We start from the raw sequence: 17,370 nt of genomic DNA, 5'->3' as shown, positions 1-17,370 counted from the left end.
GATAAACTAATATCCAAAATGTCCAGCATGGAAGCAACCCAAGTGCCCATCAACAGATGAATGGATAAAGATGCAGTGTGTATATATTTAATGAAATACTACTCAGCCCTAAAAAAACAGATAAAATCGTGCTATTTGCAACAACATAGGTGGACCTTGAGGATATTATGCTAAGCAAAGTAAGTCAGAGAAAGACAAATACTACATGATTTCACTCATATGTGGAAGATAAACACACAGATAAGGAGAACAGATTGGCGGTTACAAGAGGGGAAGTGGGTAGGGTGAAAGAAGTAAGGGGGCACATATATATGGTGATGGATAAAAACTAGTCTATTAGTGATAACATGATGTAGTCTATACAGAAACTGAAAAATAATAATATACACCTGAAATGTACACAATGTTATAAGACAATATAGTCTCAATTTTTAAAAAAAGGCCAGGATAAAATCCAAAATTATGTGGTACATGAAGAAACAGGAAAATCTCAACTTGTATGGGAAAAGACAATCAAGAGACACCATTGTAGAGATGAGAGAGATGAAGTTAAGACTTTAAGTTAGCTATTATAAAAACGCCGGAGGAAGCAATTAGTGAACACTTTGCAACACTTTTCGGGGGGGAAAAAACCCTCACTGTTTGGGCTCAATACCAGAACGAAGATAAGAGAAAAGAATCAGTGTACTAGAAAATAGATGAATAAAATTTATCCAAACTGAACGACAGAGAAGGAAGAGATTTTTTAGATAATGAACACAGCCTGAGGCACCTGTGCCAGAGGAATCCCAGAAAGGGACCCTTAGATAGCCTGGCATGGTCCATCAACACTATGGCAGTGCTGAGGGATGCACTATAGTATCACAAGATCACAACATCTGAAACTCACAATGTTAAATAACAGAACCTTCGTCATGATATTGAAAATCATTCCATTGATCTTCCTGGAAAAAGTAATTTCTAATAAGAGTATGAAAAAGGTTAAGAAATCTCCAAAACAGTAGATTGCTTATATAAACAGAACAGTTGGACAAGCTGTGAAAAACTCAGAACAACTACATAAGGTGATCATTTGCAGAAACAAAGTGCATCATGCATTTGGAAAAAGAAATTTTCCAAAATCTGTTACAGAAAAAAACACTTCCTTACAAGTAGGAGCTTCAACATGGCAAATAAAGAAACTAGGCTATTTACATCAACAGAAGATAGCGACACAAAAATGTAAATAAAATACATCCAATTTAGATTTGGCATGAGGATTACATAATTTTCTTGAGAATTAAAAATACCTTTCCATCATTTTCCTTCAGCTAAAGCAAAAAACATTTCACTCTTCGAAACTGATTAAAAGGAATGCAGCCTCAAATCAAGATAAACGATAAAAGCAAAACTTGGCTTTAAAAATTAGCCATGTTGAAATGATGCCTGAGATTTCTTCAAAATAACCCAGGGGATAGGGATCGCAGATGAAAAAGAACGAACCAAAAGTTGGTGATTGTCAAACCTAGGAGACAGGTTCACCATATTATTCTCTTTATTTTCATATGTTTGAATCTTTTCACTTTTAATTAAAAAGTTAAAAAGAAAATGAGTCTTAGGTATGCCAAAATCAAATCAAGAAGCATTTAAGAGCTTACTAGGAGCCTGGCTGGCACTTGACAGTGCCAGTGTATCGGAACTACTTTAGTAGTTCTACTGCTGTGGAACACAAAGGGATGGATAAGGGCTACATACAGCCTTAAGAGTCAGTCAGCCTAGAGTTGCAGCTATTTAACATTTTAATTAATTAATATTAAATAAAATTTAAAATTCTTCACTAAAGCTGCTCAGGTGCACTACCCACATCTCAGGTGTTCAATAGCTACACGTGACTAGCAGCTAATATACTGGAAACTCCAATGTGAAACACTTCCATCATCACAAAAAATTCTACTGGACAACACTGGTCTAGAGCTCAAATCTTAGCACTTAATAAATAGCTTTGTTATCATTGGCCTGGAACTAAATGTATTAGAGCCTCAACTGTGTCACCTGTAAAATGTGGATATGAACAACCTTGCAGGGTTTAGGTGAGAATTAAATGCAGATGTACATAAATGACCTTAGTGAGTACTCAATGAAAATGTTTAAATAAAGCACTATGATATCAGTTACAGCTTACAATATTTAGACTCAACCCAAGTTGACTGATTATAGAGAAATATGAAAGCAGAAACTTAATTAAAATAAACAATCAAGGGGAGTAAGGGGTCTTTCTGAGATGATGAAAATGTTCTACATCTCGAGTATAGGTTGCATGCATATATGCATTTGTCAAAACTTATAGAACAGTACACTCAAGACCTGTACATTGCACTGCAGGTAGACTATACTTTAATTTCTTTTAATGTTTTTTGAAAAAAACATACAATCTCAGAAAAACTACCTTGATCCTCCCTTTCCTAACATTCTTTTAGTTAGAGCTTCCGTTTGCAGACAAGACAATACATATGTTGTCCTTTACACACCATACAATTTCTGGCGAACTACTACAACCATGAAAACAAATTCTAAGATGCTTTTTCTCCTTCTAGTTTTATACTATTTTTAAAAATAAGTTTGTCTTCCTTCTATTAAAAAAATGACAAAATAAGATAATTGAGATTAAGACTTAACAAATCAAGGCCATTTTATAGAATCTCCTAGTCAGAGAGACCTTAATGTCATCTGGTACAAGTGGTCACAGAGCTCATGTCTGGTGCCGGCTCATTCTTTACTAAAATGTTTTTAGATATCCTGAACCAAACTCTAGCTCCCTCTAACTTCTGTTTACTGATTCTAGCTCTGTAAGAATTCAGTTTTCTTATTCAAGCTAAACACCTCTGCTCTTTTAGCTGTTCCTTACATGGAAGTTTTAAGTCCTTTGACACTCTGAGCCACCCTCTTGAGGTTGATACAATATTGTTCCCATACCTGTCTATTTTTTAAAACTACCAAAATTTCAAAAAAAACAAATTGGATAATTTAAATAGAGTTGTTAAATTTTTATTTTTCTAAGTAAATCATTTTTTAAAAATTTATCATTAGTATTTCACAAAACAAAAGGTATTTCAGTATTTTGAAAGTAACAAGAACACAGTCTCAGAATAAAACAGACAAGAAAGGTCGGTGGGAAATTTACACCAATATTTTTGTAGTGTATCAGCATCAGAAAGTCATTGGTCTATCTCTCTCCAAGTTTTGAGCCACAAGTTGAAACTACAGATATGGTCTTACTAGGAGCAGAACTGAAGGTGACAATCACCATCTGCTTTCTGGATACTATACCCCTGTTAATGCACTGTAAAATGTGCTAGATTTTATCTTAGCTTTCTTCTTCTTCTTCTTTTTTTTGCAGCATTAAATTATGTCACTTGAAAAAAGAAAAGTTGAAGTAAGATTTAGGATTCCTGCTTACTATGAGTAGAACTCTGCTACAAGAATGCTATAAGCCATGAACTCTGATGCCAGGGATAGGACAATATTCAATAAAACTCAAGGTAAATACATGAAACTGAGAGTGAGCTCTATAATATAACCTCATAATTATTTCAATGATAAATACTCCCAGAAGTGTTTGAAAAGAACAATGGAGGGGCCATGGGGAAAGAGAAGTATAACCAACGATTCAATTATATAAAACCTGAACTGCAAATTATTTTAAAGCAAGCTCTATTATTTTCAAGCATAGCACATAAAAACAAAAATGAATTCCTTATAGGATAATGGCTGCCCCCTAATTTCTAAACACTCTACAAATCCTCTTTAAAAACCATACAGGCCAAGACATAGAGCAAATAAAATCACCCATAGCACTATAAGGAGATAAGACAACTAAAAACTCCAATTTACACGTAAGTGCATAAGCATCCAAGATCAGAGACTCCAATGGGAACTGTCCAAAAGAGCAACACACCAGTGTCCTAGTAGTGACTGAGTATATGTAATATTAACTAGATTCACCCTCAGAAGGAAGGGGCTCCTTGCTGAGATGAAGTACTGAGAGACATGATGAATGAGAGTGATGGCTACTGGGGAGTCAAAAAGAAGAGGCTCTTAGAAAGTCTGCAAGACCAAACGTGGCAGTTTCAGCAAGGCACAGCTTTGGAGGAGAAAAAGGCACTTTGAGGGAAGGAGGAAGTGTCACTTGAAGGCTGATGGAGAAGGAAGCAACTGAAGATAAAGTTCCTACTCAAATAAGATAGAACAATGGGGGAGGGAGGTGGCGCCCTGCATTTACTTAAAAAACTGCATTTCACAATAGCAACAGAAGAGGGTGCTCTTGAACAGAGAGACTGAGGAAGCCACCCAAATCTCATTCCAAAAATAAAATTGTCTCTATTGTTGGTCCAGTAAAATCCATCACAAATAACCTGAACAGAAAAAAGAACCTAGCATCCATATCAAGTTACTTATATAGAATAAAAAAGTGAAAAACATTTTGGCAGATGAAAACACACCAAAAACCCTAGCAATAAAACAGAGGAAAGATGTAATACAATGCTCCATCACAAATTAAAAATAATTAAATAATAAACGCAGACATAAAAGAACACCTCAAATCAGATATTCAAATTTTAAAATAGAGAGGACAGACAATAGGAAGATATAAAACAGGAACAGACTGAATTTAAGAAACAGAAGAAAAAACACAAAATTATCCCAGAAATGAAGACTAAACTACAAGACATATGATTTAAAGAGAAAACAAGCATGCTTCTCAAATAAATGAAAAAGAAATAGAGGTGAAAAACTCAAAGGAAAAGTAATGGATATAAAAGTAAGGCAAAGAAGATTCAACAGGCAAAAATCACTGAAGAATCAATCAACACAATACAATACTCAAAGCTATAATTTTTGAATTAAAAGAAAACATCAATCTACATTCCAAAACCACACACCAGGGAAAATTTATCCAAAATAGTCAATGGACATCCTAGTAAAACAATACAATTTTACAGATAAAGAAAAACCTCTCAGATCTCCAAAGAGAAAGACTAAGTCATCCATAAGGAAGAAAATCAGGTTGGCATCAGGAACGTACAGGCAAGACAACAGCAGGGCAATATTTTCAAGAAACTTAAGATGTGAGTCAAGAACTTTATATTCAACCAACCTGTCCTTCAGAACTCAAGGCTACAGGAAAACAGTTTTAACATGCAAGAACTCAAGAGATTTCCACAAGCACTGCTGAGAAATCTCTACTAGACACTGAGCTTCGTCCAACTAAGAGATGACTGGGAAAACTCTAGCAAGAGGTTTGCTGGTGAATATTAACTATACTTAATAATAGAATCAAATTTAAAACAAAGGTATTGATGAGTGTGGAAAAATAGTATGTAAAATTACATGCTCTCACAAAGTAAAAATAACTTTAAAAAGTCAGAGGAAAAGACACATTAAAAAAAAAGGAAAGTAGAATAAGCCCATTCGCTGCTTCACAGATAAGAAAATAAGATTCAATGGATTTAATTTAAAGCTGACAAATCAAATAGCAGAAGCCTAAATAAGAAGAAAAGGAGGATTAAGGGAATGTTTTTTTAAAGATTTTATTTTTTTCCTTTTTCTCCCAAAGCCCCCCGGTACATAGTTCTGTATTTTCAGTTGTGGGTCCTTCTAGTTGTGGCATGTGGGATGCCGTCCCAGAATGGCTTGATGCGCGGTGCCATGTCCGCACCCAGGATTCGAACTGGCGAATCCCTGGGCCTCCGAAGCAGAGCGTGCAAACTTAACCACTCAGCCATGGGGCCGGCCCCTAAGAGAATTTTTCAAAGGCATAAATATAACAGTAACTGACTAGAAAATATAAACCTTCCAAAACATGAAAAAATATACAAAAACAAAATAAAAATATCAAACAGAATATAAGACACATAGTAAGGATAAGATAAAATGAAGATGAGATCAATTCAATGAAAAAGCTAAAGTTCTTAATAGAATACACTACATCTACAATAAAGCAAGAACTAATACATATGCTATTTGCCAGGCACTTTCATACATAGCTTGCTACCTGACCAGTGAGACAGGTCAGAAAACTATTGTTTTTTCTCTTTTTACTCAGATTTACAAACTGAGTCTTAAAAGGGTAAAGGATAACATAAAGCAGAGTCAGCATTCAAATCCAGAATCTTTCTACTGTTCTTTCCATGCCAGGCTTCCCCCGTTGAGCATCAAAACTGTCTCAAAACACAAACTGAAGAAATGTGTAATATTTTTTTTCCTTGTTCTTAAAGCATTACTTAGTCTCCCCACAAAATCCTATGGGATGAATCAGCCTGAAACTTTTGATACCTGGGGTACAAAGCTTCTTCTAACAAAGAAAATGTTGCAACAAGTTTAAGTCTCCTTAGAGGCAGTGGCAACTAAGATAGCAAAGAGTGTGACACTGTCTCAAGTACTAGTTTCAAGAAGTTCTGGCTTAGTAAACAACCACACTTCAGAGTGAAGGATGAGCTACCCAAACCTAGGCTGAGTGATCTTTACATCACTAAGTTAGATAATGTGCAGTCGGTTCTGCTATAATGTTTGTTTTGAAAAAAACACATTTACTCCAACATGACTGATACAATAGGGAACATTTTTGAGCACACTAAATTTCAAATTTCATGTCTGCTTTTGTGGAATTTTGTCCCCCAGAAACACTAGGTGAACACAGAAAACTACCCAGTTGAAACAAGCTGCATAGGCATGCACAGCACAAATACACAGCTCAAACATCTGCTAGCTACCTCAGTTCAACTTGTGTGTTACCAGCCACACCCATCCACGTGTGGTATTACTACTTTCCCCCAGGTTTCAGATAACTTTCCTTCCATCACTTCACAATAATTCACAAGCTGCAATCCTTCTGACACCCACTTCCACAAGCAAACTTCAGGTCTTTCCCAAGGTAAAGTGTGGTATTTACATGGTAGTATTTATGTATTTGTTAATCATTTAACATGTAAAACTGTGCTATTGTTTTTATTAGGTTCTTATCTTTGTTTTTAATTTGTCACTAATGAAGTTTTTGAGCATTGTACCCAACCCCATTTTTCCCACAAGTCCTGTGGTTTTTACTGCGTGATTCTGCATAGTGCAGTGACTTTTAGGAACCCAAATGTTCTGATACAGGACAACTGTCTGTATATAGAGCAATCAGAAATATACTTTTAACAATGTAATTATAAGTACTGGTTATACTTAAAATTTCCTTAAAGGAGTGATGCAATGTTTATATCAACTAAAGTGTAAAAAAGCCTAGTATAAAATCAGACACACAACAGATGTTCAATAAATGCCATTTTACTACATTTCCCCCTTCTTAAAGATTCTGATTCAGTTTTCAAGCACTGATAATCAAAGGTGATCTTGCAATCTCCAAAGAGATCTCTCTGAAAAAATAAAGAGTACCATATTAAGAGGAAGCCATTATCATAAGTGGAAAAAAAAATTTTTTAATTGGAACCACCACCATGCAGACAACCAACCCTAAGGGGTTTTTTTTCCAGGTCTATATTTTTATTTTTATTTATTTATTTATTTTGAGGAAGATTAGCCCTGAGCTAACTACTGCCAATCCTCCTCTTTTTGCTGAGGAGGAATGGCCCTGAGCTAACATCCATGCCCATCTTCCTCTACTTTATATGTGGGATGCCTGCCACAGCACAGCTTGCCAAGAGGTGCCATGTCCTCTGGGATCCGAACCGGCGAACCCCAGGCCACCGAGAAGCAGAACGTCCAAACTTAACTGCTGCGCCACCGGGCCGGGCCCCCAGGTCTACATTTTTAAAAGCAAACTTTCATTTCTCTTTTTATGTACAATCAGATAAAACAACTCTTAGACATGACACACAGGAATGTTTAAATAATCTCCACAATAAAATAAAAGGAAACCTTTAACATTAAAAATATCACCAGGTTCAAATAAAATTATAATTTCTCCAGTAGGTTTTAGAAATTTCAAATTATCTCAACTGAAAATGTGTTCTTCTACTAACCAAAGAAAATCTCAGTGGAATAGAGCACACCAGGTAACAAAGACATTAAGCTCTACCATTTATTGCTATACTGTAGTTTTTATTTTACTTTTAAATAGCCAAAAAGATTGCTTTTATTAAATCACAATTTTAAGTAATTATTTTAAATCTAAATTAAGTAGTGAACACTATAATTCATACCTTACCTAAGGGCAAAAAACACATGCAACAAGTTAAACTAGTTTTTTTGAAGTTACAACTTCAATACAAGTTTGTACAGCATGCATCATAAAACAGCTTACATGTAAGTGTACAGCTGACATTCCAGGGAAGTTCCCCAAAGTCAATAATACAATCATAGCTCCACACCCTAATATTTATAGCTAAGAACCATCACTCTTTTAAACCTCTTCACTTGCTCTTCTTACCATGAGCACTGGCAACTGACATTCTTTTCAAAACTATCTTTCACTAAGAATCTTAAGTTTTTGGGGGCCGGCCCAGTGGCACAGCAGTTAAGTTCGCGCGTTCTGCTTCGGCGGCCGGGATTCACCGGTTCGGCTCCCAGGTGTGGACACAGCGCCGCCTGGCAAGCCATGCTGTGGTAGGCATCCCACATATAAAGTAGAGGAAGATGGGCATGGATCTTAGCTCAGGGCCAGTCTTCCTCAGCAAAAAGAGGAGGATTGGCAGCAGATGTTAGTTCAGGGCTAATCTTCCTCAAAAAAAAAAAAAAAGCAAGCTTTTTCTCTTCAATAGGGCTATTGCCTATAAACAGAGAGCAAAGTTGCATTTAGATGTGAATGCTGATGGGGGTTGGCAAGGCTCACTGATTAGTTAAGTAGCTTGCTCTGCCACACCAGCTTCCCAGCAGCATACCTTTCCAAATTCCGAGAATTAAACTTGATTTTTAAGTTTTCTGAAAAACACTCAACGGAACAACTTTAAACTACAAATTTTTTCCCCTTCTAATATTTTATATTACTATTTCATAATATCATATGCAGTGGTCCTCATCCCTGACTTTGTGTCAGAATCAATTGTGGAGCTTCAGCAAACTACCAATGACTGACCCTTACTATCTGATTCAGCAGGATTCTCACAACAAACATACTTCATGAAATCCAGATGCTATTTTTCCTCCAATGCTAAAATAACCAAAAAATAAACAATGAAATTTTCCTCTTATTATGTTTTTGTAAAGGTAGAAAGGCCATATAAACAAATAAATACTATGATTCATTCATAAATGAAACCTCAAGGGTCTTACCGGGTAATACTGGTTCTGCCTGAAATCCTACAATTACCTCATATTACAACGTACTCTATGATGCCAAGGCCCAGCTTAACTCCCCTTCTCCAAAAACCTTTATGCAAGCACACAACCCAAAGATCTTTCTCTCTTGCCCTAGTCACTGTTTCAACACCCATTTCATGTAACAAATATTTATTTATTTATTTATTTTTCTTGTGAGGAAGATTGGCCCTAAACTAACATCTCTTGCCAATCTTCCTCTTTTTGCTTGAGGAAGACTGTTGCTGAGCTAACATCTGTGCCAAACTTTCTCTATTTCATGTGGGATGCTGCCACAGCACGGCCTGACGAGCTGTGCTAGGTCCGTGCCTGGGATCTGAACCTGTAAACCCTGGGCCACTGAAGTGGAGCGTGCAAACTTAACCACTATGCTACCGGGCTGCCCCAACAAATACTTACTAAATATCTATTATGGTACATTATTCTAAACAATGAGAGTATAGCAATTAACAGAACAAAGTCCCTATCCTCATAAAACCTACATTTTAATTGTGGAAGATGTGATAAACAAATTACTAGTAAATATAAGTCAGACGGCAGTACGTGATATGGAGAAAAATAAAGCAAAAAGAAATGACCATGCAGATATCTGGGGGAGAAAAGTCTGAACAAACAGCCCTTTGCATATCATCCCTTATATGAACTAGCTTTTTATGTCCAATAACACTTTTATGAACAAAGAAGATACATTTGAATCAATGCTCTGTGAGAAGTGCATTATCAGAAACACAAAAATTAAACGAAATAAGACTGCACACAAGCAAAGAGATCCCTTCAGTCAAAGCCAGTTGGCCAGTAGCTCTCCCGTCCTCCAATCATACAGGGCACCGTGTCTGCCTCTGTGGGAACTGTCTTTTAACCAGTGCTTCAAAGTAATAGTTGGGATGGCAACTCTATTATCATCAAATAGGTTAGGCTGTGTATTCCCCGAACAATGACCCAGGACTTCAAGGCTTTGAATATCTGCAGAATTGATCATTAAATTCAGTTCCCTACTAAGCTTTTCTGCACAAACAAGTATTTTAACCTAATTCTCTTAACCCAAAAGAATCATTTTTGAAACATTACAGGTTTCTAACAAACAAAGCATTTTTTTAAAAAATATGCTTTGCCGGGGCTGGCCCCGTGGCTGAGTGGTTAAGTTCGCGCACTCCGCAGCAGGCGGCCCAGTGTTTCGTTAGTTCGAATCCTGGGTGCGGACATGGCACTGCTCCTCAGACCACGCTGAGGCAGCGTCCCACATGCCACAACTAGAAGAACCCACAACGAAGAATACACAACTATGTACCGGGGGGCTTTGGGGAGAAAAAGGGAAAAATAAAATCTTTAAAAAAAAAAAAAAAAAAAAAATGCTTTGCCAATTTAAATAAGAACATTTATTTATTTGTTCATTCATACTACTCCCCATTCCAGAAAGGATTTAGGGCAGAAATTAAAATAAAACAAACAGTGAATTTACCACATTATCAAAAGGTTTTTTCTTCTCATAAGATTTTCAGACTTTTAAAAAAAGTATTTTATGAGTTTTGTAAGAATAAAGTATATTTACACTATAGCAAAATTGCATTTCATTTTCCTGTACACTTTTAAATAAATTTATTCTAGTTCAAACATCTGATTACCTACTGTGTACAGAAGAAAGGGGACTTTAGAACAGGTAAAACTTTATTTCCCTTTTTTTTCTTTGTTATATTCTAAACACAGGCAGTACAGGCAGAAGTATATTAAAACCATTCTGAGTTAAAAACTAGAATTGTCACATAGAAATTTAAGTCAGCTGACTTTCCATGTGCATATGGGCATCTACTTGTTTACAACTCCTCATCTTAATTTCATCTGCAACTAAATCCAACCTGAGTATCATTAACTGTACAAAGAGCACTTTTTCCAAAAGCAATAAATCATATGAAATAATTTACCTACAAAATGTGTAGGTACCTACAATGTGTGCTACCTAACAATTATTACAACTCCTTTATCTAACAAAGCACTCACTCTCCCTAAATCCCTCCCCCCAAAAACAGATGAACAGTAGGCAGGTGTGGTGTAAATGCCCTGAAAAAAAAAAGTTTGATTCCTGACAGTAATACTAGCTGTCAACCTTAATCTCAGTCTGTTTCCTTAATAAAAATGTCCCCACCTTGAAAAGTTTTGATAATAAAGAATTGTACAAAGTGTACTGTCCAAAGTGGTAACTATTCACATGTAGCTGTTTGAATTTAAATTAATTAAAATTAAAAATTCAGTACCTCAACTGCACTAGCCATATTTCAAGTGTACAATAGTTATATATGGCTAATGGCTATAATACTGGACAGAGGAGATACAGAACATTCCCATCACCAGAAAGTTCTATTGCGTAGTACAAATGGTAAATTCTCAGTAAATCACAAATATTATCACCATGCTAACTTCTATTACTACTTTTCTAGGAAAGGAAAACTCTGCCCTTTAGACTTTTAACTAACAAAATAACTCATTCAGGCAAAAGGCCAAAAATATACTAACAATGTACAATATTTTAAGTACTCCCTAGATTTTTTTCTTACAGTTCACTCTAACATGTGAAAAGACAAAAGAGAAGAAAGCAGGAGTAGCGACACTTGGTTGCAAGGCCTTAGGGTATGTCCAACTTTCCCAAGTGGGCTAAAATCTAAAAAGGCGTGGATTTCATTCTACCCTGGCAACCTCATTTCTCCTACCCTTAACCTATATCCTAAGAAGGTGGTGTAGAGACCTGGTAACACCCCTCAAACTACTTAGATAAACAGCATCAAGAATAAGTAAAACCAGAATTTTCTTCTTTTTTTTTTTTTGAGGAAGATTAGCCCAGAGCTGGAAGACTGGCCCTGAGCTAACATCCATGCCCATCTTCCTCTACTTTATACGTGGGACGCCTACCACAGCATGGCTTTTGCCAAGCGGTGCCATGTCCACACCCGGGATCTGAACCAGCAAACTCCTGGCTGCCAAGAATTGGAACGTGCGAACTTAACCACTGCACCACCGGGCTGGCCCCAAAACCACAATTTTCTAATAACTTAGTTTTCCAAATTGAAAAAAGTATGTAGTTACAATAAGAAAAAAAGTTCATGGCAAATACAAATAACTCTTCTTTAAACTACACTCCTACACGATATACATCACATTAAATTCAGTCTCCGACCTTTCTCTAGACAAAATACATTTTGCAGACATTTTGATTAACTTATGACAATGCTTTAGTCAGAAAGCAGTAGAGTAATATAGAAAAAAACCTGGGCCAAATATGTAACAAAATTGAATTTTAGATACCAACTTAACTAAAACAAGCCAGGCAAATCCACCACAGAAACTCTGAAATTCTTTGCAAACTGATATGTAAACCAGGTTTCCTTTGAAAAATTAAAGCAAAAACATACTTCATTATTTTGAAATTGAGGTTTCAAATATAAACTAATTTCATTTCCTAACCAAGTTTACTACAAACAAGTATGGTACAACAAAATAACAGCTCAAAAACTGAATGCTGCTGGAATGATTTACCAGTTACCAATCTAGCAACACTTAATTATAAGGCTTTAGAGTATGCCCAACTTTTACTCTATTGGACAGGGTGAAAAAGAAAGCTAAAAATCAAAAGAGCTAACTATTACAAAAACTGAGGAAGCAGAAGCAATTTTGAAAAAGCAAATACTAAGTATACTTTTGGTTAGTAATATTTTCTTCTTTCCTAATGGAAGAGAATAATGACATTACATCCCCTTTTCTTTCACTTAGTCATTTTCATATTTCTTCTCATATACTTTATCACAATAAATCCTTTAGCACTTTGATTTTAGCAATGAACTTAAAGGTTTTGTCTCACTATCACCAAGAAAAAAAATTGTTTAAGGTGCTTAATCAAAAATTGCTATTCTATGAATGGGTAAACAAACTGTGGCACATCCATATCAGAATTCTACTCAGCAACAAAAAGGAAGACACTATTGATACACGCAACAACTTGGATGAATCCCAAAGGAATTAGGTTGCATAAAGAAAAGGCCAATCCTAAAAAGTTATATACTGTGTGATTCTTTTTATTAAACATTCTTGAAATGACAAAATTAGAGAAATATAAAACAGATTAGTAGTGGCTGTCAGCTTGGGGGTAGAAGGGATGGGAGGGAGGTGGGAGAGTATGGTTCTAAAACAGCAACAGAGGGATCCTTGTGCTCATGAAATTGTTCTATATATTCAATGTAGTGGTGGTTATGTAATCTACACATGTGATAACATTGCATGAAACTAAATACACAAAATAGTAGAAGTAAAATGGAGAAATCTGAATAACACTGGTAGATTATATCAATGTTACTATATTGAACTACTGTTTTGCAAGGTATTAGCATTGGGGAAACTGGGTAAAGGATACAAGGGATCTCTCTGTATTATTTCTTAAAACTACACGTGACTCTACAGTTATCTCACAATAAAAAGTTTGATTTTTTAAAAAGTGCTACCATAACAGCTGGGAGAATCTTAATAGAAACTGGATATCAGAAAATATTAGGGAATGACTGTTAATGGTATTACGGTTATACAAGACAATGTCCTTAAGAGACGCTAGCTGAAGCATTTAGGGATGAAGTATGCCTTCAACTTACTTTTAATTTTTATACACATGAAAAGAGAGAGACAGCAAATCTGGCAAAATGTTAAATACTAAATTTTGGTAAAGGGTTTATGAGTGCTCCTTGTACTCTTCTCTCTACTTTTTGCCTTGAATGTTTTCAAAATAAATGGGGGGGAGAGAAGTTGGGGGGAAGATAAAAGACAAACTGCTATTCAAAAACGGTTATAGTTGAACCTACACACCAATTAGTCTTTTAAAATGTTTAAAAATAAATAAATTGTTCTGGTATAACTATGCTATAGTCCCACCCACGCTCCAATTAGTCTTAAAACAAAACAAAACGAAATGGCAATATGGGTTTCAAGGTAACTAAGTTTATGGTATTGGATACAACTTTATGTTTTTCAACGTGAACTGAGTAAACCTGTAGGGCATATAGGTATTTTTGTAAAATCAAATTTAGTTCAACATAGATTACTCCTTCTTATTTCCAGAAAAACTGGATCCCCAGAGTTGTTCTACTTTCCAAACAAGTGAGATAAATTTACATCGCAAGGGAAAAAGCTAACACTTTCAAACACACACCTCAAACTTTAAGTCTTAAGTTTGGCAAATACAGTTAATTCTTTCACAAAGAAATGTATGCATGATAGGGACAACTCACAATCAATGCCAAACAAAAAATGTGCTACAATGTATTAATTATAACGCCAAGGCTACAAGACATATTTTACAATGTAAAGAGTCCCTCCAAACATTTCATTTATGTTATTAAAAAAATGCAAACTGCACACATTTGAAATGTAGGGAATAAGTGAGCTTCAGCTAGTGTCAAAAGATCCACCTCAAAAGTTACGTTTTCCTTTCTCTGCTGGTAAATTTTTGCATCAGTGTTAACTGACTTTAGTCTACAAGAAAATTCGTGTCTAGAACGACCCAACTAAAGGCTCTTCACTTTTCACTTCCTACGGGACCGCCCCCTCGCAATGGGCCCCACCTCCCGAGGAGGGAGACGGGGTGGGGCTGTTTCCCGCTCGGAAACTAAGAAATAAATGTCTCTTCCCTACTCCAGAAAGGAGGGAAAAAGAGAGGACAAGAAGCTGCAGACTCAAGTATGCAACTGACTACAAGGAGGCAGTCGTTCAGAAAGCTTCCTTCTCTCTTCTGAACTCCTTCCTAGCTTCCCTCCTCCCAGGTCATTCAGCGACCCCGGGCCGGGCGGAGACAGGTGAATCCCAAGAGGAGAGGAAAAGGGAGGGAGGGACGGACGATGGAGGGAAAGACGCTCTTGGGCAATGAATGAGCTGTGCCGCATCCGCACCACCTGTTCCTTCCAAGGGTGCCACCCTGGCCTGCCGGCAGGGTTCCCGCACCACCCGGGGGGCCCCGACTCCTGCCCGTGTGGCCCGCCACCCTACTAAAGGCCGGGCCTCCTCTCCCTTCGCTCAGGGCGGATGAAAACCCACAGTCTAGAAGCTAGGAGAACAGGGCCTAATCCGGAACCACGGCCTCCGAAGCGTGGGGACGGGAGGAGGAAGCCTGTGGTCCTTGGCGCGCGAGCCGAACGAGAACCACAGAGAGGGAACGAGGGAGTGCATTCGGCCTGACTAGGAGTACGAAGGCGGGGTCCCGGGCGGGGGTGGCTCGGTGCCCGCCGGGCCGAGGTTAGGAGTGACAGGCCCGGGTACCGGCTAAATCCTCCCCCCTGCTTGCGCGGAGCCTCACACTTACCAAGATCCGCTTGAAGAGCGCGTTCTCCTTGGGCGGGAGGCTCACGGCCGGCATCGTTCCGGCTCCTCCCGCTGCTCCCGCCACCGCCCGGCTCGGTCAGTGTGTTTGTCCGACCGCCGCCGCCGCCGCCGTTCCCTGGCTGCTTCAGCCTTGATTGCCTGATCCACCGCCGCCACCAGGCCTCAGGTGTCAACGCGTTGCCCAACCCCGACACCCCCTTCCCCTCGTTGTCTTTTTTCCCTTTCTCACTTAACGTTGCCGCCGCCTACCCCCCCACGGGTCTCCGTCGGCGGTTCACGTGGTAACTGAACAGACCGACAGAGGCAGCCAAAATGGCGGACGCGGAGGGCTTTCCCACCCGGGTCACACTTCCCAGCACGCAGGCGCGATGACCTCCTTTCCCCACCTCCTCTGTCCTGAAGCTTGCTGGGAAACCTGGAGGCCGGCCGGCCGGCGGAGGCCGTGAGGGTCGCGGCAGGCCCCGCCCATCCATTCGGCTCTGGGTGTCTTTGGAGGCGCCCGGGAAGTTAGGGGAGAGTGACCGGCTGCGGTTCTGCCTGTCTTCGCGTTAAAAATAGCCTTTCTGGGGGCTGGCCCCGTGGCCGAGTGGTTAAGTTCGTGCGCTCTGCTGCAGGCGGACCAGTGTTTCGTCGGTTCGAATCCTGGGCGCGGACATGGCACTGCTCGTCAGACCACGCTGAGGCAGCGTCCCACATGACACAACTAGAGGAACCCACAACGAAGAATACACAACTATGTACCGGGGGGCTTTGGGGAGAAAAAGGAAAAAATAAAATCTTTAAAAAAAAAACTATAAAAAAAAAAAATAGCCTTTCTGTTCCTTCCTGCTAGATTGGCCGTGCATTCATAGAGTAGATTCTCCCAGACTGTAGGATCATAGTTTGAGTCTGAAGGGCTAAAAATCAGGTGTTTAAGAAGCGCTGTGTGTGATCGTGAACGAAGTGCCTAATTAAGCAGCAGAGGCTGACGGGAAATGAAGGCTTCACCCCACTGGGGACTTGTAAACAGATATGGAGTGGAGGGGGCTTAATGGAGTCTGAACAGCGTGAAAGAGCTTGCTCAATTAAATGGGCCTTGCTGGAGTATTGGTGATTTAATTTGTACTTAAGATGAACCTGGAAAGGTGGGTAGCCAGATCCAAAAAGTGTCATATTTGCACTGCCGAAGAAGCATCTGAAGGTTAAAGTGTGTGTTTTTATTTTATCGTTGAGTCCTTACAGTGCAGAGTCGACGAATGCATAAGTCACCTTGGGGAAGTGGAGAGTTCAGCGAAAACTGACTCTCCTGGACCTGGCTTCAAGCTAGTGCTTAATATGGTGACTCGTTGAACTTATCACCAGAAATCCTCCAATCTTAGAAGCCGAAGAGTATTTGGCAAGAATGCTAGAGAAATGGAGTAGGCAAGGTCAGAGTAGATACCAAATAGGGCCTCTACATATATGTCATTTTATTAACAATAGACAGGAAAACTGTTTTAAAAGTGGCATTCCGTTGGTGACCTACAATTTTTCACATCGTATCACCCACTTTTACCTTTGATTATTTTTGATGATCTCGCTGCAGATCCTGAATTCCATCAGTAGCATTATTTGCATCATGAATCATTAAATAATATGTGCAGTAGCTTTGCTCTTTTAAATTTGACAGATATTTTCCATTTTCAGGTTGCTCTTTAACCCTCCCTGGAAGGTGTGAGTTGAGTTAGATGTTTCCCGGTGGAAAAATCT

The 17,370-nt window shown here is 38.4% G+C and overlaps 1 protein-coding gene across 2 annotated transcripts in view; it reads right to left on the bottom strand.

The window, feature by feature from the left end:
* Positions 1-16,040, bottom strand: part of NAA15 (N-alpha-acetyltransferase 15, NatA auxiliary subunit) — a 79,057-nt gene extending 63,017 nt beyond the window's left edge. For both annotated transcript variants that reach the window (XM_014852331.3, XM_014852397.3), the window contains exon 1: positions 15,623-16,040. In XM_014852331.3, coding sequence (XP_014707817.1) covers positions 15,623-15,676 — 54 coding nt within the window. In that variant the 5' untranslated portion in view covers positions 15,677-16,040. The remainder of the gene's footprint in view (positions 1-15,622) is intronic.
* Between the last annotated feature and the right edge of the window lie 1,330 nt (positions 16,041-17,370).

The sequence above is a fragment of the Equus asinus genome, chromosome 3 (assembly GCF_041296235.1).
Source record: "Equus asinus isolate D_3611 breed Donkey chromosome 3, EquAss-T2T_v2, whole genome shotgun sequence".
In the NCBI taxonomy this organism is placed as follows: domain Eukaryota; kingdom Metazoa; phylum Chordata; class Mammalia; order Perissodactyla; family Equidae; genus Equus; species Equus asinus.
This window is presented reverse-complemented; position numbering and strand designations above follow the sequence as displayed.